The 25,082-nt window shown below is 40.5% G+C and overlaps 2 protein-coding genes across 4 annotated transcripts in view; both read left to right on the top strand.

Annotated features, from left to right (window-relative positions):
• The window catches only part of LOC109923297 (ankyrin repeat, PH and SEC7 domain containing protein secG-like), a 24,989-nt gene extending 15,861 nt beyond the window's left edge, over positions 1-9,128 (top strand). The window contains exons 5-6 of the mRNA XM_048604608.1: positions 3,882-3,915; positions 9,047-9,128. Of these exons, the coding sequence (XP_048460565.1) occupies positions 3,882-3,915; positions 9,047-9,128 (116 nt within the window). The remainder of the gene's footprint in view (positions 1-3,881; positions 3,916-9,046) is intronic.
• Positions 9,129-9,793: 665 nt separating this feature from the next.
• ccnl1a (cyclin L1a) overlaps positions 9,794-25,082 on the top strand; it is a 19,522-nt gene continuing 4,233 nt past the window's right edge. Inside the window, exons 1-8 of one of the 3 annotated variants that reach the window (XR_007263494.1) lie at positions 9,796-10,251; positions 10,361-10,435; positions 11,691-11,800; positions 18,671-18,791; positions 18,893-18,957; positions 19,258-19,271; positions 23,341-23,440; positions 23,843-23,868. Coding sequence is in view for 2 of the 3 variants with exons in the window: in XM_020536606.2 (XP_020392195.1) it covers positions 10,048-10,251; positions 10,361-10,435; positions 11,691-11,800; positions 18,671-18,791; positions 18,893-18,957; positions 23,341-23,440; positions 23,843-23,947; positions 24,074-24,215 (922 nt within the window). In the remaining variant the exon portion in view is untranslated. Of the gene's footprint in view, positions 10,252-10,360; positions 10,436-11,690; positions 11,801-18,670; positions 18,792-18,892; positions 18,958-19,257; positions 19,272-22,767; positions 22,783-23,340; positions 23,441-23,842; positions 23,948-24,073; positions 24,216-25,082 lie in introns of those variants that run through there. The other 2 variants (XM_020536606.2, XM_048604257.1) reach the window with 2 other exon arrangements.

Below are 25,082 nucleotides of genomic sequence, written 5' to 3'. Positions count from 1 at the left end.
TGCAGCCTAGGTGGATTAGCCATGGGAAATATGGGATGGGGGGATGGGGGGATGGGTCTGGGTGAGATGCCCTTCAGAGGGTTGGTGTGGACCTGTTGGGCTGAATGGCCTGTTTCCACACTGTAGGGATTCTATGATTCTATGAAGATGGCAAGTAAATCAATGTAAAGTCCAATCCTGAATTTCTGAACTGATATCCTACCCGTTGATCCTCTGCTATTTCTGCCAAATTTCCTTATATCTAACACTTACTTTTTCCACAAACATCTAATCAGATATTTTCAACCAGAATTAGATGTTGTTAGTGATCTTCTGATTAAGATTACAAGGTTTCCTCAGATAGCTGTTCTCACTGCATCCTGTGATCCAATCAGTGCCATGTGTCACCATATGCACACTCTCTTTCCATCCATACCGCCTTATGGTAGTGGCTCAGAACCGCCCTGCCCCACTATATCCTGTAGCTCATTTGACATTCTAAAAGAAACTTTTTCCGTTCAGGCATTAAGGCCCACAAGATGCAAAAACTCAGAGATACCCACACCCCTCTGGAACCTTCCTCCCCTCCCCTTCCCTCTGACTCCATCCCCTCTCTGAACCACTCCACATTCCCTTCTCACCCTCTGTGCTTTGATGCTGGTTGTTCTGTACTCAGCAAAGGTCTGAGTTTTTTCCCTCTGAGTCCCCACCTCTATGAATTTCAGGCACAACATGACACTGAACTCTTCTGTCACCTTCGCCTCCGTGCCCATTTCTTTGGACAAAAGTCTTCTCCCCATCCCCCAGACCCCTTCAGCCACCTCCAATACTTTCCCTCCACCTGGAGCCCTCCCTCTGGCTTTTTACCTGCACTCAACCAGTGCACCAAGAACTGTTGATGTGACATCAGTCGCCTTAATTTCTCTGCCACCCTCACCCCATTTGACCCTACTTCCTTCTGAACTGACTGAACTCCATGCTCTCAACTCCAATCCTGACCTTGTCATTATGCCTGCTGACAAGAGAGGTGCTGTTGTTGTCTGGCAAACTGACTTCTAAATTAGGGAGGCTTAGCGCCAGCTCTTGGACACTTCTTCCAATTTGCCTCTGGACCACAACCCCATCATGGAACACATGCCATTGTGTCCACAAGGGTCACCAATCTCATCTCACCTGGTGATATCCCCCCCGACTGCCTTCAAGTTTCTAGTCTCCCAAACCCGTACAGCTCATTTTCACTTCTTTCCCAGAATCCACAAACAGGATTGCTCAGGCTCAGGCATTGATTCTGCCTGCTTCTGCCCCACAGAACTCATCTATTCCTATATCGACTCAATATTTTTCCTCCCCTTTTCCGGTCCCTTCCTACTTACATCTGGGAGCCTTCTGATACTTTACGCCAGTTTCAGAATTTCCAGTTTGTGGGCTCCAGCACATCTTCTTTACCGTGAACATACAATCCCTGTAGACCTCTATCCCCCATCAGGATGGTCTCAGGGCTCTCCGCTTCTTCCTGGAAAAAAGGCTTCAACTGTCCCCAACCACCACCACCCTTCTCCACTTGGCTAAACTCGTCCTTATATTGAACAAATTCTCCTTTAACTCTCCTCACTTTCTTCAGGTCAGAGGGATGGCTATGGGTACCTGAATGGGTCCAGTTATGCCTGCCTCTTTGTGGCATACATGGAACATTCCTTGTTCCAGCCCTACTCTGGCCACGACCCACAACTCCTTCTCCAGTATATTGATGACATAATTAGTGCTGCTTCCCTCTCTCATCCAGAATTTAAAAAGTTTATCAAGTTTGTTTCCAATTTCCAATCCATTCTCATCTTCACCTGGTCCATCTCTGACTCCTCCCTTCCCTTTCTTGACATCTGTGTTTCCATTTCTAGGGATAGGCTGGCCACCAATATCCAGTACAAACCCACTGACTCCCACAGTTAGATCCTCAAACCGTGCTTCCTGTAGAAACTGTATTCCATTCTCCCAGTTTCTCTGTCTCCATTACATCTGCTCTGATGATGCCAGCTTCTACAACAAGGGGGAGTCTGAAATGTCTACTTTCTTCCTCAACTTCCCCAGCACCAGAATTGACAGAGCCGTCAGCCATGTCCAACCCATCTTCAGGACTTCAGCTCCCACCCCCTCTATTGCTTCCAACAACACCAATAGTGTCCCCGCCACACCAGGCCTTGTCATCACATGGGCTGCTACCACAAACAACCCATTGTCACCAACTAATGGGTCCCCATTAGCAGCTATTGATTTTCCAGGCTGACCTTGACCCATTCCTTTGTCTGTCTGCCTGTTTTTTCTTTCTCTCTGACCTGCTGAGTTTCTCCAGCAATTTCTGTTTTTGTTTGTGAGGGAAATAAAGGAATAGAGAGTAGGCGAGAAAGTGCTAATTCCCCACAGAAACAACTGAGAAGCTACATGTAGCTTTAGCAATGTGCTGCCAGACCCCCTTGCGTCCTCCCCCCCCCCCCCCCCCCCCCAACCAGGAACATCACTGTTTGTGACTGTTCTGAGGTCATTAATCAAGGATATGTGGCAACTGATAAGTATGATGCTAAAGTCAACAGCCCTCGGTTTCAGCATCAAGGAATCAAGTGCTTCACTGCAATTATTAATAAAGCTCACAATAGCTTCACTGCAATCTGCACAAGATTCTCATCTGAGAAGTAAGGAGGATCACTCAGGTCCCCACCTGGATGGAAAGTCAGACTGTACTTGTGATTGCAATAAGACACGAAACTGGTATAATAAACATATACTATTCTCTAGGCCTTAGTATTTGGGTTCGCATGATGAGTTACTGGAGCTGAAACGTTAACTCTGCTTTCTTCTCACAAATGCTGCCAGACCTGCTGAGTTTCTCCAGCAATTTCTTTTTGTTTCAGATTTCCAGCATCTTCAGTTCTTTGATTTATTTTCACATTTGAAGTGCATTTTCCATCTATCAAGGTTTTCAGGATCTGATCTCTAACATTAGCCAAATTATCCCACTGATGAGTAGGTGTCATGCAACAATCATCTCCTAAGAGATAGTCTGAATGTCTCCCTTCGAGATTTAATGGTATTACCACTGTGCTGATGCTTTGCCAATTTCAGGAGGGGTTTTAACCAATACTCATCCCAAAAAAGTACTAAGTATCATCAGATTATATTTGGAGATGTACAAGTAAAGGTTGCATGTGTTGCTAGTGATAGTTTCCCATGGAGCAAGGGCAGGAACTGAACAAGAGATGGAGGTTTTGGTCTCGAACTCCCCAAAATATAGAAGATGCTGTCTTATTTATAGTAACTTGCTCAGAAAAGTAGTAAAACGGTCAAAATGTGTCACGTATTTACATATAGAGTGAGACTATGGAATATTAATGAGCAGATTAATAAGTAATTTCAAAATTATAGATATCTTTACATCAGTGCTTTTCCTCATCAAACCTGCAATTCATGCCTTTTACTGTTTTGTCTATAAACAGATAGAGCCTGTAGATGTCATGCCATGGGCCTGTACAACAGAAGTTCATTTCTTTGACACTTTCAGTAGGAGTGACCAGAGGGTTTCAACATGTAGTTCAATTACTGAAGAGTGCACAGGAAAGATGGGCAGACTTACATGCTTCGCATTTCCTGACTCGTCTAGATGTGGTGCTGATTAGGAAACTGGTTCCTGGGAAGCTAATGATACCTGTAATTTTCAGCACACACTTGTTTATTTAAACATTAATTTAATTAAAAACTTCAATTGTTAACAGAAAAATTGAATCAAAACATTTCAGACAAAGAAATTCCAGAAAGCATTTTCATTGACTTGAGGGAGAGCCACCTGGTGGTCAGATTAAAATAATTTTGGACGGTATTTGTACTTTTGTACTCATGTCCATGTGTGTTTACAGTGTCACCACAGCTTGGACAACTTGCATTAGAAAGGTAAGTGCAAGAAATTACATCGTAAAAAAGGCTGACACAAAATTGTGATGACAAATAAATCGATAATGGCAAGCAAGTTTTGGCGGATGCAAAACATGTTAAATAAGGTATAAATTATGAATGACTGGATCTTTCAAGTATTTACAACGAAAGTCATGCCATCTCCAACAGAAGTAGCTAATCAGTTACTTTAATTTAAATGAATTCAAAGTCCCATGCAGATCAACAGGCATCAAATCAAAAGGTTACCAGGGATAAAGTTCAAAATCTTCAGAGATCAGTGAGACTCATGAGCCATTAATAACTATTATAACCAGAACACAGAAACAGAGTTAGGTCATTTGGCCCATCAAGCCTATTCTGGTGCATTCACATTGGATGCTGGAGAGGTTTATTAGGGAAACTGCAAAAGAGTGGAAAAATAAATGAACAGTTACAGACACATTAATCTCACTCTCACTATGTGTGAAGCAATCTAATCAATGCTGAGAACCAAATGTTGGTGGGATGGTCCGAAGTCAAATGTCTCAGGAATTGATGTCAAGATTATTATTATTTCTAATTGATGTTAGTAATCTTTATTCACGAACTCAAGGCAATCGGCCTATTTTAAAATCACACTGCACATGCGGAATTGCAGCAAAGAACACATATTAGGGAATTAATTTGGTAATTGTGTAAATGTGTATATGGACAGGTCAACTTGTTACTGGTTCACTGGCCACATGGTTGTTTTGTGGGTGGTGGAAATATTAATGAAGTTTTTGCACATGGTATCTTCACTGAGTTACTGTAATTACACACACACATACATACATACACACAACACAGGTGCTGTAGGGAAAAAAAAGAAAAAAAATAATCGACAGACCAATGGCAGATGAAATTCAATGGGGGCAAGCAGAGGGACACAATAGGGAAGATAATACTCTGATGGCTGGAATTATTTCAGCGGAAAGGACTGGAATTATTCATCGGGAACATGCAGAACCTTAGACACAGTAGATGTCATTTGAATTGTCTGGGTAATCCTGACAGGCATTTACTCTGCATCTGGAACCCTCCAAGAGAGTCCATTTAAGTCAGAATTTTAAATGTTCCAGCTAGGAAATGTTAGAGGATTAAAACCCATCCTAACTCTTGCGTAAATGTTAAACTAAATGTCAAATTCACCATTTACACCCTGACTACTGCCCTGAAACCTCTTACACACCCAAACCTCTGAACCACCAGCCCTCCCACCCACCCACCCATTCCTACAACTAAACACCAACAACTGACATGATCCTCTACCATACCCAGGACCCTCAGCCACTGACCTGTTTCCCCCATACCAATAACTCCCTTTTGGATCTGCCACCGCATCCCCAACTCACCAGCCTGATTCCCTGGACACGACACCAAACCCTTTGGACTGGACACTCCTTGACCCTAGGTCTGGCATCTTAGTCCCAATACCTTTCCTTTTGGACCTGACACCTCCCACAACCTGCTGGCCTGATCATTCCCCGGATTCCACAAGCATCACTGGGCCTGATACTCTCCTCTCTCAGCCTGACACTTATGGACACTGCATGTTCCCCAACCTGCCACAGGGCCCATCATCTTCCCAACTTGTCAGCCTTGTAATCCCTAGCAAGACGACATCTCCCCACCCCTGGATTTATCATCAAGTCCAAGACAGAAGGGTTTAATAAACAAAGTTTGCTCATGGGATGAGGGTGTCACTGGCTGGCCAGCATTTATTGGCCATCCCTAGTTGTCCTTCAGAAGGTGGTGGGTGATGTGCTGCCTTCTTGAACCACTGCAGTCCATGTACACATTAGCATGTAGACAAGTTGGTTTATTAAAGTAGCAAGCACTCGGGAGTTCAGGGTTATTCCTATGGACAGAGCAGAATTGTTCCACAACGTGGTCACCTAATCTGCATTTGGTTTCACCAGCATAAATGAGACTGCATTGTGAGCAGAGAACGCAGTAGGAGCAGCAGTAGACTACATCGTAAGAGGTACAAGGGTAATACTGCTTTATCCGGATGTGTTTGGGGCCTTGGGCAGTGAGGCAGGAGGAAGTGACTGGGCAACTGTTACAATTCTGCCTTTGCGTGGAAAGGTACAATGGGGAGTGAAGAAATGATGGAGGAATGAACCAGGGTGTCACAGAAGGAATGGTCACTACAAAATGCTGACAGTGGAGGGGACAGCTGGCTTACAGAGTGATGCTAACAGTATGGGTGCAATTCCTGTGCTAGTTGAGGTCGCCATGAATGTGCTGCCTTCTCAACCTTGCCTGAGGTGTGGCGACCCTTAGTTCACACTCATCGCCAGTTGTCTCCCTTTAATGACAGCATCACTATCTCCTCTGGGACTATGGTGTCTTTGCCTTTACCTGTTTCAATATCTCCTTATATGGCTCAGTGTTGATTTCTTTTGTCTGATTATATTCCTGAAATTCAGAGTCTTTGATGCTGGTCTCAGCTGGGCTTTTGCCATGTGGCAAAAGTAATAATTCTTGGCTTATTCCATGGAATGAGAGGCTGTGGCCGAAGATATCAGATTATTTACAGAAATTGTCAGTTAAATATGCCCCACAGAGATGGGAAATGGGAGTCACCTGGACTGCTTTCATTTGCAAACCTGCCTGTGATAGGATACTGGTTGAAATTAAGATTGTCACATGGGCCCTTAATAGGTATGGAACCAGCTTCCCATTCAATGAAAGGAAGTGAGGGTGTTATGGGAGCTGGAGGGCCAATGAAAGGTTTTCTAGCTTCAGAGGTGTGCTCAGTTGTAGTAGTAGATAAATGACATTGAGGGTGGTTCAGTAAGGTAGTGTCCTCTCAGACACTTTGTAAAAGTAGTTGACTGTCACTGTCGGGGGAGAGGACATTCTACAGAATGGCTTTTTCACTGCCCTTGCAATTAGGAAGTAGGGAAAATCAGATCAGGACTTATACATTGAATGGTAAGGTCCTGAGGGATATTGCTGAATGGAGAGACCTTGGGGTGCAGGTTCGTAGTTCCTTGAAAGTGGAATCGCAGGTAGACAGGGTGGTGAAGATGTTTGGTACACTTGCCTTTATTGGTCATTGTATTGTGTACAGAAGTTTGGAGGTCATGTTGCAGCTGTAAAGGACATTGTTTAGGCCACTTCTGGAATTCTGTGTTCAGTTCTGGTCTCCCTGCTATAGGAAAGAATGTTGTTAAACTTGAAAGGATTCAGAAAAGATTTACAAGCATGTTGCCAGGTTTGGAGGGTTTGCGCTATAGGGAGAAGCTGAATAGCCTGTGGCTATTTTCCCTGGCGCATTGGAGGCTGATGGGTGATGTTATAGAAGTTTATAAAATCATGGTGGGGGCATGGATGGGCTGAATTGACAAGGTCTTTTCCCTGGGTGTGGGAGTCCAAACCTAGAGGGCATAGGCTTAAGGTGAGAGAAGAAAGATTTAAAAGGGACCTAAGGGGCTACTTTTTCATGCAGAGGGTGGTGTGTGTATGGAATGGACTGCTGGAGGAAGTGGTAGAGCCTGCTACAATGACAACATATAAAAGGCCTCTGGATGAGTATATGAATAGGAAGGGTTTAAAGGGATATGGGCCAAATGCTGGTAAATGGGACTAGAATAATTTAGGATATCTGGTTGGCATGGATGAGTTGAACCAAAGGGTCTGTTTCTGTGTTGTACAATTCTGATTCTAAGCAAAGAAGAGCTTGTGTGGCTCTCTGGAGCAGCTACCCAGCCTGCTTCTGGGTTCCCACCTTAAGTCTGTTGATCTGTCCTTGATTGCACTGACTGGAAACAGACTGGAAAAGGCCTGTTGACCTTCTTAACTTATTCTTGCCAAAACTCTAATTGCCTATCCACCCCTGTAGGTTGAACTCCCCCTTCCCCCTTTCCCCCCCCCCCCACCAAGAGTGCAACAAACCTAGTATTGTCACTTTCAAATGATCTACCTCTTCGGTCCTAATGTCACAACACTTTCTCTTAGTAACTATACATATCATTAATTTCCTATGGAACCTTTGAAAATTTTAAAATCAATAGATGGATTGGCTATGTTAAATTGCCCATAGTGTTCTGGGATGTGTAGATTAGGTGGGTCATAGGGGGGTGGGTCATAGGGGGGTGGGTCTGGGCAGGATGCTCTGAGTGTCAGTGTGGACTTGTTGGGATGAAGGGCCTGTTTCCACACTGTAGGGATTCTACATATGAAATATTCTATATAATACACTGATATTTAGGTACTACTTGAGGTTGCTTTTAAGATTAAATTCCTAATTTACAGCTTTTTGGAGGAGGTTCTCTGTTGTAATCTGGCTTTTTTTTTGAGAGGAGTCTGGCGGTTTGCAGTGCCTACTGCTGTTTCCATTCTACACATTTTATTTGAGGCAAAATGGCTACAATGTCACCCCCTTGGAGTGAAGAGAAAACCTGTGAAGTTAATAGCAATGCTTTATTACATTTCAGTTGTTATTTAAGATCAATTTGTTATTTTGCCATCCAGCTGCAATTGCAGAGGACAAATGAGACAATTCAAGCCCCAACAGGTGTGTAGAGCCACAAAGCTGATCCCTACCAAGGGGCAAACCAACTAATAAACATTAATATTTGGAAATCAGCATAATCCTATTGGTCCTCCATTTTTAAGTATACAAGGTGAGTTGGACCAGTATGTTCATTCCCCAGCTTTACTGTTTTTATTTCCCTTCTGGGTGGATTCAAACACTTTCTCTTATGAAGACAGAAATGATAAAACCTGCACATTTCAATCTGAAAAAAGTGATTGACAGATAGTAATATAGAGGTATGAAAGCATCCATGACAATGGAAAAGATTAAACAAGAATATTGTTTAAATTAAATTGCTGAGGTTTTACCAGTCTGTCTTCATAATTTTTAGACTGTTTGATCCTACCCAGAAGGAAAAACCAGTAAAACTGGAAAATGATAGATACTAGTCCAACTCATCTTGTGACAAACCAGTACAGACAAGAAAAACATAAATTTTGATCTAATGTGATAAACTATTTTCCCAGAGTGTTTAGTAGAAGCAGGCCATTCCAATGCTGAAATATGAAAACTTTGAGATTTTAGCATTGTTGAATCAAGTGTGTAATTGATTTGTTCTAGGTGTGAGGAAGCTGCTATTGCTGGAAACTGGTGTCAGGTACTGGTGGGTTCTTCTTCACAGGGCACCCTGGGCACAGACTAAGCTGCAAAAGTGAGGCAAGCAGGCAAAATTTGCACCCCCATGGCTATACCAAACCTTGGCTTGGGGATGGACACCTTAGACAACCCTCATGTAAAAGGCCCACAGGAATGGTGACTTGACTACCGCTTCTGCACTGGGTGTCCGAAGACTAGAAGCAGATTATGTACAGATGTTGCCCGACTCCTTCGGTGTTTCCAACAAATTGGCATTCTTTTACTTGGTGAAAGCCAAACCAATCAAATAATAAGTACCCCACCATGACGTGCAATGGCTCTTGGTTTCTATTGGTCTCAAATTTTGATTTGTAACATATTCATTGATAAGGATTAAATACAGGAATAAATTAATTAAAGCACTGTTAACACTGCACAGTACTTGATCTTCTTTTTGGTGACTGGACTTTTGCTGCTTTTCTGTACGTTCACCCAGAGGAACATGTCGTTTCAATGAAACACCCATTGGCCGCGGGAAATAGTCTCTGGATTCCAGGAAAACATCACGGTGCGCCAGCCAATAGGCATCGACCAGCTGCGTCACAATGGAGAGGCTGTGGCTGACGTCAGCTCCGATGCGCGCGCCGGCAAAACAGGTTCCGGGCCTCGCTCCCTCCGCAGTGGTGAAGCGCCGAGAGCCTTCCCAGAAATTACGTCACGGCATTTCCCCGTCACTGTTGCGAAACCCGGAGTGTCACCTCATGCAGTCGGAGTTTGTTAATCACGGAACAAATCGAAAGCGTGATCCCGGGATTCGGGTCCCTCCGAGGTAGATTTCAAGGCGTTTTCCTCGCCGGTTTTCGTTGTTTTGGGGCAGATCTATATTCTGAGGCGTGTTGATACAGCACGTTGTCCCGTGGGGTTAGGCGCCGCGCACTGCGCCTGCTCCTTTCTTTTCCCCATTTTATTTTTTGTTTCAAGACAAGATGGCGGCGGGCGAGGGCATTCTGATCGGAGACAAGGTTTATTCGGCTGTCTTCCTGACTATCGACAACTCCCTCATCCCCGAGGAGAAGCTCTCACCCACGCCGTCCATGCAGGATGGCCTGGACCTGGAGGTGGAGACCGACCTGCGAATCCTGGGCTGTGAACTGATCCAGTCGGCCGGGATCCTGCTGCGTTTACCGCAGGTGGGTGGATCTTGGCGGGCTCCGGCTCAGGCCGCGACGCGGAGGCCGCGCCTTATCCTCGTCTCCGGTCGCTGACACTCTGTTTTCTGTGTCCTTTCTCCCCCGGCAGGTGGCCATGGCGACAGCTCAGGTTCTCTTTCAGCGGTTCTTCTTTTCCAAATCCTTCGTTAAACACAGTTTCGAGGTGAGTCCCATGGGCGGGCCGCTCGGCGTCAAGTGGGGGAGGGGGAACCTCTGGGCCGATCCATTCCGCTTTCTGGGTGGTTTGAATTCAATCGTTTTAGCCCAGCTCCGGCCGAAACCACCCGGAAATGGAGGCCGGGTGGAGTCGTTCATCCAAAATGGAAGTGATCCACGGTTTGGGGTGGGGGGGGGGGAAATGAGAGGCATCTTTCCCCAACGTGGGGGTAGCGTGAGGATTGCAATTTCAACTCTTAAACATACTCCGAAAATGTGTGGTGTTGGATTCTTGGCGTTAGATTAGGTTTGAAATGAAATGGGTCTAACGTTTCAGATTCTGTATCTCTTGTGGTAAACGTAAGTGGCTGTTTGCAGTGTAGCTAAATTTGATGGCGCTGATTTGTTTTAACTCTTCATTGCCTTGGTTACATAACCTCAGTGTTCTTGTCTGACAGATTACTGTTTTTTATGCGATTTTCAGTTGATCTTTACATTAGTTACTTGGAATGGGTTTCAGTGAGTTTAAAAGTTCCATCACAATTTGTGACGTGGTGCTTCTGATCACATGCTTGCATGCCGTAGATTGTCTTTTGGACACCAAGTAAGGAATAGAGCAGAAAGGGGGAAATGAGTGGGTAATGAGGGTAGATTCAATTTTTATGCCAGTGGTAACCACCAGGGGTGTCAGACAATTTGAACTGCTGTTAGTGAACTAATGACCTCTCTGTACTCATTGATCCTTGAACTACATTTTATTCATAAACCTCAAATGTAGACAGTGGAAACATTTGCCTGCATTGAAAGAGAATAATTTGTTCTTCAATCTTCTGATGCTGATCTAAGCACCAGTTTCAGCAGGATTCCTTCCTCGTACTTCCTCAAACATGCAGTTTTGTGGTGTAGAGTTTAAGCAAATCTTTGTACAGTTATGCTGTGACTTCTAATCCTGCTTTAGCTTCACTCCTACACAATGCTACTTTTGGTTAGTGATCTTTGAAACTTTGGGTTGTGCCTCATGCTTTGGTATTAAGCATCTTGTGTCATGTTTTGCTTTAAGAAAAAGGTTAACATTGCCTTATGTTGTGAAGAGAACAAAAGGTGCTAGTTGATCTCTGGATGCCCAAATCTCAATTTGCCTTTGAAAGATGGCCTAAAAGGATTGTTTTAAGTGGTATGTGTTTTTACTGCAAAGTAATCCACTGACTGTGGAGTTAATATTTTGGTCAATTAGCTGGTAATTGAAATGATTCTTTTTACAGATTGTTGCAATGGCTTGTATCAATCTTGCATCCAAAATAGAGGAAGCACCTCGTCGTGTGAGAGATGTGATAAATGTATTTCACCATTTGCGCCAGCTAAGAGGCAAAAGGTAAGCCCTTTTCTTCAAATCCAGTGTTTCTTAATATTCAAAAAAAATTCCTTAATTTGACCAAGCTTTCAGGGTTCCTCCTAATCATTTGTATCTGGTCTTCACTGTTGACCAATTGAGGAAAACAGTGATGTTATGAGGCATACTGATCAGCATAGTCCTGGTACCATTGCTGCTATACTTGATCACAGTGGCAAATTTTGGGGAAGGATGAACAGGAAGAATGTATTACTGCCCAGTTATTCCTGCTGGAATATGCTTGGGGCTGGCATAAAGTTTGTGATCAAGTAGCCTGCTAATGCTTCTACCCTAAGCTGTGGAAGACAAATGGTGACTTGTGTAGTGCAAGTGATTTCTCACATAAATCACTACTTAGTGAGTTGTAATCCTTGAACACAAGTTGGAGTGAGCATGAACTCAAAACAAAAATAACAATGGCTTGTTTGGTGAAAGGAAATTTTGTAATTTAGATTGGGAATAAAACATTAATTAGCACAAATGAGGAAGTTAAGGTAGGAAGTCATAATACATTTGAGTCATACTGCATGTTAAATTCATAGCTGCTGAACATTAAATTAAGTTAGAGAGAATATTTCTCCTTTGCCATAATATTCTGAACTAAGGTGGACAAGAATGATGTATCATTGTTAATGAACTTTGTTCTGTTGTGATCAGGTATAATTGTTTTTAGTACTGTATAGGAGTGTTGCTGTTGGAGGGAGACTGGGTTTCCTTCTGAAGATTGCACTCTTCTTGTATAGTATCAAGTTCCTAACCTAAAGTATGGGCTCTGCCACTGGGACTTTGAATTTTGTTATAACAATGTAAGTGCAAGGAGGGAGCAGACACACATTGGTTTCTTTTGTAACTGAGACTGAAGCAACTGATATAAAGGTACCTTCACTTAGCTTGCAAAATTGCTGACTGAAGTGTGGAAGTTTGAGAATTGACCAAATAGATGAGAGGAACTCAAGTAAAACAAACTGATAACATTCTGGGATAGTAGGAACTGCAGATGCTGGAGAATCTGAGATAACAAGGTGTAGGGCTGGATGAACACAGCAGGCCAAGCAGCGTCAGAGGAGCAGGAAAGCTGACGTTTCGTGTGTTCATCCAGCTCTACACCGTGATAACATTCTGGATCTCATTGAAGTGTTCATGAGTTATGCAATATTTTGATGCTATTTCCCATCTCAGAGGAAAGCAGCCTGGAGACACCGGCACAAGGAACACATAACTAAAAATTTGGCAGTATGAGTCTGGGTGAAGAAGGGTGTTAGACCTGAATCTATTTAAAACTGCTCTGAATACATTACCACTATATGAACATGTAGTAGAAAAACAAGAAATAAGTTACAAATGTTGATTTTCTAAAGTGCGAAGAGCTGTAAGAAATGCTGCATTGTTAGAATTTGTATATCTGATTAATTGAAGCTAGTAACTTTTAATTCCGTAGAAATGTGTAAATGGGAAAATGGAACAAATGATTTCTTGCATAGTTGAAATTGAAAGGCTACTCGTGATCAGAAGTTTAAATTCTAAGCCTGTTATGTCACTGTGTGTGGGCGGGGGTGGATGTTGGGAAAGTGCATTCCCTTTTCACTATATTGACTAAGTGGTGTATCGAGATGAATTCTTTGTTTAGTCAAAAAAAAAAGTGACAGGGCACAATTTCACTAGCTTTAAGCAAAAAGCCTTGGTAGAAAATTTTGTCTTGAGTAACACGAATGTAAAAAATTTTTCTTGGATTGCTTCTTACTGTGATCGTTTTTACTATTGTGCATGAAGTTAAAATGCAATATTGACTTTTATTCTTTTTTCCCTTGCAACCAACCTAACAGCGACCAACTACATTTACCAAAGACTGGGTGATGTGGAATGGTACGTAAAGATGAAGCTGTCGACATGGCAACAGTGAAAATAAGAAGTGCCGTTTGATCCCGATGGAGAACCAGTGCTCTTTGAACGGGTCACTGGAATCGGGGGCTTTGGAAGGTTGGGCACAGCACCATTAAAACCTAGGAACTCCTGTACTTGGTTCTCAGCTTTTTGTCTTTGCTGTCCAGATGGTACCATCACATTTTTGCCTTGGTTTTTTAGTCATCTATTCTGAATGAGAGGGAGGTTAGTATGCTTCTTCAGAAATTTAAAGCTTGGAATCCCTTTTTCTTTAAAATGGCCTCTGAAAGCCTGATTTAGTGAAGTGCTGGAGAAGTTAGACAAATATGCTTATTTTATACATTCCTTGAATTTTAGTACTTGGTTTAGAGAGTAAAGATTGAATTTGTGGAAAAATAAGAATTTGCTAGGGCTGTCATTCATCATACATGTCCTCATAAATTTTGAACTTCTGTATATAGGTTCATCTTGCTTTATGATCAATGCAAACATTGTCCAAAATATGGCAAATGGATTCTAGTTGGGGTGACAAATTGGATGGAATTTTTATCTTGCGAAAAGTGTCTTTACTGAGTCAGGCTTGGATATTTAATGTCAACTGACAAGTTTCAACAACTGGAGTCTGGCAGGCATCTGTGCAGGGGTGTCTGTTTTTACAGTTGATATCTGGATAGGGGAAGTGAAGGGATAGTAAATGACACACAGATAGTTGAGCAACGATGTTGTGAAGAGGTCATAAGGAAGATGCAGGTGTATGCAGATTTAATGAGTGGAAAGCTGTCCTTTATTGCAAGAGGAATTGAGCATAAAGATAAGGCTGTTATGTTTCAGTTATATAGGACATTGAGACCACAACATCCATACTACGCAATTTAGGTCTCAGGGTCAGAAGTGTTTTATTTATTTATTCATTTGTGGAATGTGGGTGTCGCTGGCTGGCCAGCATTTCTTGCCCATTCCTAGTTGCCCTTGAGAAGATAGTGGTGAGCTGCCTTCTTGAACCGCTACAGTCCTCCTGCTGTGGGTTGACCCACAATGTTATGAGGGAGCATTTTGGCCCATGAATGTGAGTGCATAGTAGTGTTTCAGAAGAGGTTTATTAGATTGATACCTGTATGTAATGGGTCCTTTTACAGGGAAAGATTGGAGCAACTAGGCTTGTTTTCACTGGAATATAGAAGAGTGACAGGTAACTTTTTGAAGTATATCAGATACCAAACAGACCTGATTGTATGTGGAATCGATGTTTCCTACTATGGTTCAGCGATTAATAGTTATCTTACACTGCCACTAAACTTATTGTGAATGCAGCCACATTTCCTTGGAGTGTCAGAACTACAGAAAGACTGTCCAGCAATGAAAGTCCAATAACCTGGAGAGATGTACCTAAGTTTTCTGAATCAAACTTCATTGTATCTTATCTTGAAAAGATTTATTCTTGGTATTGAATCTCTGTTGATAAAATTCAAATTCAAATTGGTAAGCCAATGCTTGGAAAATCATGGTCAATAGGTTAGGAAGACTGGGGGCATTGAAATGATATATATTAGTACTGGTGTAGGCAAACTTCAACCTATACCCCTGAAAATGGTGGTAAGTAATGGTTTAGAAACTTAAATGGCTGAAGGTAGGAATGTACCTAAACTTGTTCAGACCAAAATAGAAACAAGAAAATTGACATCAAAGCGCACTAAATTTTGGAAGATTATTTTCCCAGAGTATCTACCATTCTCAATGTTCATTGGTAAAATAGAATTTGTGGCAAATCAGTTTGTAGCGCCCTGCACTACCAGTTTTATTTAAATGCGTTGTTTGTAGATTTGGATTTTAACGAAGTCCGTATATCACAGACATTTTGCATGGAATCAGAAAATAATAGCTTAATGCTTTTAATCCAACACAAAAATGTAAATTGCATTTTAAGTAACAGCATATTTTCTTCTGATTCCTGAAGGTTGAGGATTAAGACAAGTGTATGTATAGATATAATTTGCTCTCTTTTTAGGTATATATTTTAAATTATTTATTTGAATGTGTAACAGTTTAAGACACAATGTTGAGATCATTTGCAATGCAGATTGAAAAGTACAGGGAAAATAACTTGTAGGGAAAGAAATTGTAATTACTGCACAGTGACTTAACATGGACAGTTTCCATTATAGATTGCACATCCCACATTCCTCTAAACAGAAAACTTTGCACTGACAAGACAAAGCAAGCTCTTAAGATAGTTACTGGTAGATGGATAAATGTGCAAATGTTATTTAAAATTGATTTTAAAACTTTTGCTATGCATATTTGCTATGAATTTTTCATTTTCTTACTTCAGCTTTTGGGGAGTGAGTCCATGAGTAAAAACTTTACATCCTAAAAAGTGTCTTCAGGTAGTGACATTTGATGAATTGGCTATGGGGACCGCACTACTAACAAGTGAGATCTTTGCCAATATTAACCCATAATCATAAGGAGGAACCCACCCAGGCTGATGTTTTTGTTTTTCCTCATGCTTTCCTACCAAATCCATTTTTTTGCAAATACTGTCTTACTGAGCTCAGACTAGCTTTAAACCACAGGGCTGCTGGTCTGTACTTCCCAGTGTTGCACACAGGTAGTGGTTTTATCAATCTTCAGCATTAGACAATTAATTTAGTCAAGAAGAAATAATGTAAGCTCATCAGTCTGTTGCAGGTTGATGGAAACCTAGCATATCAGCTCCATATTGATGACTGGTAAATATTTAAGTGTCAGTGCTGCTTGGAAAATTGCTTATTAACCTGTGTAAATGTTAAACTGTTGGACACAAGTCTCTAGCTAAACCATTCAGCTTTAAAAGTTAAGAAATTGTGATAAACTTTGTAGTTTAACAGTTTGTATCTGAAAAATTATTCACGCATTTCCGTGTCTTTATGAATTTAAATAGTAGGTAAGTGAATGTGTGGAAAGTGAATTTCTTCCGGTAAAGTTTCCAAAATCCAAAGTATTGTCAATGTGACTAATTGCAAATTTTATTGAGAGCTTTTCACTGAATTATTTCTTTTACAAGTTACTGATTTAGTGCTTAGAAGTAAATAGAATAGCCAGTCTGAGTAGCCCTAAATAGCGGTTACAAAATCATTTCGACAAGCACTGTTGATAGTACTAGCCTCTGCCACCTTTTAATTTCAGCTGGGGCAGAAGAGAATAAATCCAATTTCAGGGATACAAACAGCCTTTTAGAGTTTGTGTCATGTAATGTAGAAATGTATAGGTCGTTGTATCATTGGCATTAAAAAAAAAAGTATTAACAAATATTTCAGTGAGAACAAATTTCTATAGCCTGGATTTCTAACTTGCCAATGTACGTGATCTTTTTGCTGGCTTTTTCTGTTTAGTGATTTTCCTGAGTGCCCTTGCATGTAGTGTCTTAATGCTTTTAAGTTTAGCCTTTCATGTAGATTTTGGGCATAAATTTATAAAATGTAATTTTTCTTATCTGTAGTATTTCATTACCAACTTAAATGTTGCTGCCTGGATGGAGTGTGTTAATGAGACTGTCCTGAAGTCCGCTAATGCTAGTTGGCTGCTGATTATTCTTCCTAATATGCTAGCCTGTCATGTAAAGCTCAGTTTTGATTCACTGACCATTCAACTGGTGACTTTAAAATCAACAATCAGTTTAGCACTTTCCAGTGCATATGAATGTATGCATTTTCTGAATGTTAAAATTCTGCAGAGGCCTCTGAAAAATCTTTGTTTAGAAATAGAAGGCAGATACGATAACTTTCTAATTTTGAATCTGTAGGAAATAATGTTAAAAACACATCCAAAGAAGTGATTTATATAATGGATCTGTAGGGCTAAGACAGGTATAAAATGTAGGTGTTGCTTTTTAATGTTGACCTCAGAACCGATCTATTTTGAGTCCTTGAATTAATCCTGAGAGCTTTGCCGTAACCACGTGTTGAACTGCCACAGTACTGAAATCTAACATGCAGTGTCTACAAGCTCAATTGATTCAACCAGTGTTTTAAGTCAACTTCTTGAAAAAGCTAACATGAGCTATTTTGCCCATGGCTAATGTATTGCATCAGTAAGTGTAGCTGCGTACAGTGTAAAAATACTCGCTGTTAACTTTTTTAAAAATACGCTTGGAAGGAACAACAATCAAGCCTTAAAGTCAACAAATGCACCTCTACATAGCATAAGTTTGGAGTTTAGGCAGGTGTAGCTTGTAGGTAAATAGCAGCTTTGTTTTTTTAAAGTGACTTGGAAACGTTTTGTCAAAAAATACAGTCGATTTTTTTGGATGATTTCCATGGAGTGAATGATGCAGTACATGTGCAAACAAAGTAAAAGTAAGAGTATTCTAAATTTTAAGTGTTTTACAAAATGTATTTTCCATGGTTTAAGATGACAACATTGGAAAAAAGACTTCTAGTTGTGTGCCTTTTTGAGCAGATTGGCATCAGAAGAAAGAACAAAAGCATAAAGTTATGTGAAGAGATTATGATCAGAATGACGTCTGCATTGTGCACTTGAATTGTATCCTAATTGGCAGGTCTTCAGCGATTTGATATTTATTGTAGCACATGAGTATGATGTTGATTAAAATGTGAAAATTAAGAAAATGCAAATGGTTTAGTTTTGAATTTATGTAGATATGCTGTGTAATTCTTAGTATATGTTTACAAAAATTACTAACTACCGATCTATTTTAATAGTCTTATTTCTTGGATAGGCTCAACTACTCTAGACTATTATTTCCCTCATTGCTGGTGGTAACTGCAAAACAGGCTGTTCAGCATATTTGCTGCATAATTTTCAGTTTGAAATGGACAGCACAAGACCAAGGCTTTGGAGGCAGTTACAGGAGTTTCTTCTGATGGTTGGTTGGAAAGGAAAAAGGCCCTTTGAAATAGAGTATTAGAAGTACAAACTAATTGAAAGTGTTTCTGTTTTAGACTGCAAATAGTTTTAATTTTTTTAAACCAGGACTCCAACACCACTGATACTTGATCAAAACTACATTAACACCAAAAATCAAGTGATCAAAGCAGAAAGACGAGTGCTAAAGGAATTGGGATTTTGCGTTCACGTAAAGCATCCACACAAGGTAAGTTGGTAGATACTTGAATTTTCTTTTGTATAGAACTGGAAATGTAAGTTTTTTTTTAAAAAAAATAACCTGTGATTTTCCCCTCCCCTTATTTCTAGATAATATTTATGTATCTTCAAGTGCTTGAGTGTGAAAGGAATCAAACACTTGTCCAAACTGCCTGGTAAGTTGCTTCTTTGACTTGGTAAAGCCATGGAAACTGTATGTGGAATTGAAATAATGTGTTTAAGATTTGTAGTGTATATCAACTTTAATCAGCTAAAAATTCTGACTTTTGTATCTGTACAGAATTGGGTGCACATTTCAGTGTAACATTCATGTTTTCAAAGGTGTACATTTGTACTATAAACTTGTGAACATGGTACTGTAATTTCTGCATACTGTTTTCATGGCTTGTTTGTTCAGTATCATAAAGGAGAACTCAATTTAACTTTGTTCTTTTTTCTACTCTTTTTAATTAAAGGGTAGTCCATGATGGTAAGTCATAGAACTCAAAGAACTCTGCCCTCTGAACTGCTTCTCAACTTCATGACCTAAGGATGGCCTTTGATTGGCTACCCCTTCAGCCAATCCAGTGCAAGCTCTCATCCGAGACAGCTATTCACTGAAGTGGTCACAAAACATCTGGCAACATCATCTAGTTCTGGCGGGGTTTTGAAGGATTTGTATTGACTTCTGGATATTCATCACGTACTTTCAGTAATTTAGATTATATATCGAATGTTTCTAGTCAACTAAGTTTTAGAATGTGAAATTTTAAAGCATGTTGAAGAGAAGGACCTAAATCACGTTAATTGCTACAGCACACTCTAAATATTTAACTGGTACAGATAGATTTTGCAGCATTCTCATTATTCCCAGTTTTAAACTGTTTTACGGGCTGCAATCTAAACTTGATTAGACCTTCCAACCAAGAATTCTGTGGCTGTTTCCTGGATGAATGTAAATTTAGCTCACTGCCTGAGCTTGGTCTGGGTGGAAGGGAAGCAGATGTGGCTGTAGGAATCTGACAAGTGAAATTTCTAATGCAATTGTTCCTAATGTTTTTAATTAATCTGTCTCCTTTTAATTATTTGGTGTAGTTAGTTTGTAGATTGCTGAGTTATTTCTTCACCAGTTCCCTATATTACTAACTGTAAATTCTTTGTCCGACAAATGGGAGGTGCCATTGAAGCTATTTGTCTTGCACTCAGCACAAGATACTGAATTTCAAAGGGAACAGCCAATTACACTGAGACAACATATTGCATGTGCTATAAAGTTGGCCTTATCAACAACCTTGTAAATGGAGCACAAGCCATTTGCTTGTTGTGCTCGCTTGATGTTGAACTCTGGTGCATTAAAACTGTTCCAGCTTATCTCGGTGAGAAAATTGCTTACTGAATATTGTGCAAGTTGATGACTGGGATCCCAGCTGCTATATTTTAAACTTGTGTTCAGTCTACATCAAATTACACTGGAAGGATAAAGAACTTGAAAAAGGTGTGACCGAAAGATGATATTAGTCATTTTACACAGTATTGATATGAATAGTATTCTCTAACAGCGTACGCAAGTAAAATTGAATTTCTGTGTGATGCCAGTTACATGGATCACGTATACCAATTACAGATGGATTGTATCAAGCAGCACACCTCTTCACTGTCCATACCCCTCCACCCTGTGCTTGCAAAACTGACCACAGTGTCCAACTTCTGATGTGATTATGCATTTGAACAGTGCTAATCCAAAGTGCAATTCTTGCCACGCTGTCGACCAATTACATATTCAATTCCTCAAGCAATGTGTCTTAGGTATAATTGCTTGAAGTTACATGTATTCGTGGAGGGCTTGACCATCTGCGTATGAAATAAGTGATGTTTACAATTCCCTGGTGCAGTCTCCAGAGCAGTACCTCGACCAATAAGCTTTGCCAACTGCTTAGCAACCTGTTTGACAGTGTCATAGAATCCCTGAAGTGTGGAACAAGGCCATTTGGCCCTGTGAGTCTGCACCAACCCTATAAACAGCACTCTTTCCAACCCCCACCCACCCATCCACCATAGTCCCACATTTACCCTGTCTAATCCTCCTAATCTGCACTACTTTGGACTGTGAGGAAACTAGACTTCTCCACAAGAACCCACACAGATGTGGAGAACTTGCAGACCCCATTCAGGCAGTTACCCAAGGCTGAAATTGAACCCAAATTCCTGGCGCTGACATGCAGCAGTGCTAATCACTGAGGCACTGTGCCACCATTAAATTGTTATTCCATTTGGTATTCTTTCATCTGTCCTGATGCATACAAAATGAAAGGTTTCATGATCATGACATTTTCTAGCAATGACTATGTTCTACACAACCAAGCAACTAATTTTTTCTTCCTCCTCATCACATACAATTCGGCCAGAATTAGAGTTGGATGTAGTATGCAACATGCAGGCTTATCAACAGCATTCTTTCAATCTCAACAGACTTTGTTTCTGCTGCTACTCTTTCTGTCCTAAACAGTTCAGGTAATAGATTGTGATTTGACCTTTTCCTTTGTATGGTTGCTCCCAATTGATTGAAGGTGTACCCCCAATCAATAGAATTTTTCTTGAGATAATGAGTGTTGCTATTATGGTCATTGTAAACAATACGTATTATTAGTGTTTAAAAAATTTAAATTTAATGTTAGTGTGATAATCTCAATCTGTAATTCAAACTAATCACGACCAAGTCAACTTTCTCTAGGCAAAATGCATGCTGCGAGTTTACACTGCACCTATGTAGCAAACAATACGTGTTCAGATTGCGGATATGATCACTGATTAACATGAGCATTGAGATAGTGAGTGGCAGGTGAATTGAAAGCTTTAAAAGAAAACCCATGCTTAGACGAGGAGGCGATGGCCTCGTGGTATTATCGCTGGACTGTTAATCCAGAGACCCAGATGATGTTCTGGGGACCTCGCTTCGAATCCCGCCATGGCAGATGGTGGAATTTGAATTCAATAAATGACTGGAATTAAGGGTCTAATGATGACACTGAATCCATTGTCGATTGTTAGAAAAACTAATGTCCTTTAGGAAACAAAACTGCCATCCTTACCTGGTCTGGCCTACATGTGAGTCCAGACCCACAGCAATGTGGCTGACTCTTAACTGATCTCTGGTCAATTAGGGATGGGCAATAAATGCTGCCTGGCCAGCGGTACCCTCATCCCGTGAATGTCTCTTTTTTTTTAAATCAATGTGAACTTTCAGAAATGGGCATGTGCAGTGTAGGACTAAGTGCCCCACAATCTGTACATATAGACGTGCAAAGGTGTGAAGACATTGAAACTGAGCTTTCTGTATGTGTTGTAATATCAGATCAAAGCTGGCAGTTATCCTCAGCTTTGAAGATTTTTTGAACAAATCCTTTTGCTTCTGTAGCTCTGATAGATTAAGCATCTTTACCCATTCTACTTTTTTGTACATTCTTAAGTAATTGCAATGACAGAGGCTTACGACCTGGTTTGTTATTTAAAACTGGTCACTTTACAAATATAGTTATCCACAGAGCTTCTATTGAATACTCGCAAAAGATCTGCTGGATGAGTCTCAATGGCATTTTTATCTTGTACAACAGCATGTTTTTGGAGATGAATTAGAGGCCTTGCGAACCCTGTAGTTATTTCTGGATTGATGTAATATCCACACTTTTATAAGGCATGATTAACTGAAAATCCCTTTGCTGTCAAGTGGCAGGCACTAAGGCCAGTGGACATTTTTTGATATGTGAATTTGTGCAGTGAATCATAAACATAATCACAATGAAGCTTTGCAATTATTTCCCTTTCTAGTAAGGGATTAGAGTAGGAGCACTGCACATCATTTTGTGTTGGAGAGGCTCTTTGCATTTATTGAATTGCTTCTGACAGGCCCACACTGAGGATTGACTGTAATTATGTTTGTACTTTGCATGGTGCCCTGTTGTCTCTCATGATGCATTTTCCCACTGAAGAAACTTGAGAAAAACGTGAGTTAACCTTGATGTTCCATTATGCATCTCCAATAAATATTGAATGTAGTGCTGATTAAGTTGGTCCCTTTAATGTAAGGTCATTTTGTAGTTGTAATTCATTGTTCCATTGGGAAGTCATGGAGTGTGAGCACACATTATGTATTTTTTCTCATTTTTATTGCTCAATTTCCAGAGCTGCATGTATTCTTCCTGGGGTTCACCTTAATTTGGATGCTGCCTTTCCTTGATAGCTGCCAGAGAATGTCATCCGACTACTTTGGAACATTACATACAGTTTTTATTCAAGTTGTATTTACAGAATCAAAATGTGGCTTTATAATGTCTGTATTGTATGTTCCATGTTTCACATGATGCCTTTAGTACTCTTTTAGTTTTATTTTGTATTCTAAATATCTAAATATTTAATATTTGGATATCTTCAGCGCAGACTTCTAATATATCAGAGGGCATATTGTTTCAACAAAGAAAAAAGAACAATGTCACGAGTCTCCTTTCTACTGTAAACTTGAAGTTGATTAATTTCTAATAAATCTTATCTCTAATGTCTTTCAGGAATTACATGAATGACAGTCTGCGCACAAGTGTATTTGTCCGGTTTAAGCCAGAAACCATAGCATGTGCATGCATCTACCTTGCAGCTAGAGCTTTACAAGTGAGTGCAGAGAGACTGATTTAAAAGAAAAAGCATCTGGAAATAGTTACAATTTATTCGCAAATTATTTAGATGTATCAAGCTTAATCAGACTCCGATAATTTGAATCTGAGCTGTCTAATTTTAACACCCAATTGCATGAATGCCTGATGAAATGCTGATATTTTACCGCATGCTAATCTAAAGGCAGAGAAGTACCTGTTTTAGGTCTCAATGCCTTCCAGATGAGAACTTGATAAATCTAAATGATTCTCTTTGTTTATCCCTGAGCAAAAGAAAATTACAGGATGGTTAGGAATTCCCATGGTTCGCAATAAATAATTTAACTAATAGACAGTTGTAATTCAGTGTTGTATGGGTTGATGTATTTTATATTCCTGAGTTTATTTTTTCTTTACTCAGATTGTTTTACCAAATCGCCCTCATTGGTTTGTGCTATTTGGTGCAAGAGAAGAGGAAATCCAGGATATTTGCATCACGACTTTGAAACTTTATACCCGAAAGAAGGTCAGTTAAACATTACTTTAGTATTGAGAAAATGTTATTATTGGTAAACATGAGGTCTCTAGTACTTAGTGCTGAATCTGGTAACTTTTAGTTTCTCTTAAAATATAGCAAATTATCTCTTCACAGCCCAACTACGAGCATGTGGAGAAAGAAGTAGAGAAAAGGAAAGTCGCATTACAAGAAGCCAAGTTAAAAGCTAAAGGATTGAACCCTGATGGAACTCCTGCACTTTCAACTTTGGGAGGCTTCTCTCCAGGTTCTAAACCCTGTAAGTATATAAAATGTAAGGGCATGTTTAGGTATCAAATTTCTTTGGTGAAAAACATGCTAATTTTTCATGCTTTCTATCTTTGCACTGGTCTGCTTCTCCTTATCATCTTGCTCCACTGGCTAGAACAAAGTAAGGAACATATACATTCGGCTGAGTTTCTTCCTGTCACAGAGTACTCAGTCTTTCAATTGATTAAGCATCCTCACAGGGAGACACAAACTGGGTCCGTCATGGCCCTAGGGTAATGTTTCAGAGGAATTCTGAGGTGGTTTGCTGCTGCCCCCATCCCAGCCATATAGTGTGCAGGCTGACATAGACGTAGACATTCCCTGCCACCCATGAACTGATCTCCTATTTATCAATAGTAGCTTTGTGCCTTACGAATACCTCAGAGTTGAAGGCTAACGGAATAAACCCTGACAGAAAAGATCTGGAGTTGAGTGCATTGTCAGGCTAATCTATAATGTGTAATCTTTCCAGCAATTGCCGCACCTAGTGGAAGGCGGGCATTGTGCTTGGCATTCCTTTGATTAAAATGGGATGGTTGAGTGTGGCTGTGATATTTATGCAGCCCATGGTGTTTGTAATTCTTGTACAGGTTTGTGACCTGGAGAGACCACTTCGCTTTCATTGCACCGAGTTAATACTACACAGGAGAGAGACTCAATAATTAACCACTGCAGCACAATTAATCTGTGGCAGATTTCTGTTTAAGACGTTGATTTGACGTTGATTAAATATCCAAACACAGCCCAATGAATTCTGGCAGGCTAATTGTCCAGTCCCAGGCTTTTCTGTTGGATCTGTTGACTTACAAACAGCTGTTCCAGTTTACTAGACAACAAGGTGCAGAGCTGAATGAAC

The sequence above is a fragment of the Rhincodon typus genome, chromosome 13 (genome assembly GCF_021869965.1).
Source record: "Rhincodon typus isolate 14 chromosome 13, sRhiTyp1.1, whole genome shotgun sequence".
In the NCBI taxonomy this organism is placed as follows: Eukaryota; Metazoa; Chordata; class Chondrichthyes; order Orectolobiformes; family Rhincodontidae; genus Rhincodon; species Rhincodon typus.
Note: the sequence above shows the minus strand (reverse complement) of the source record. Positions and strands in the feature narration are given on the sequence as shown.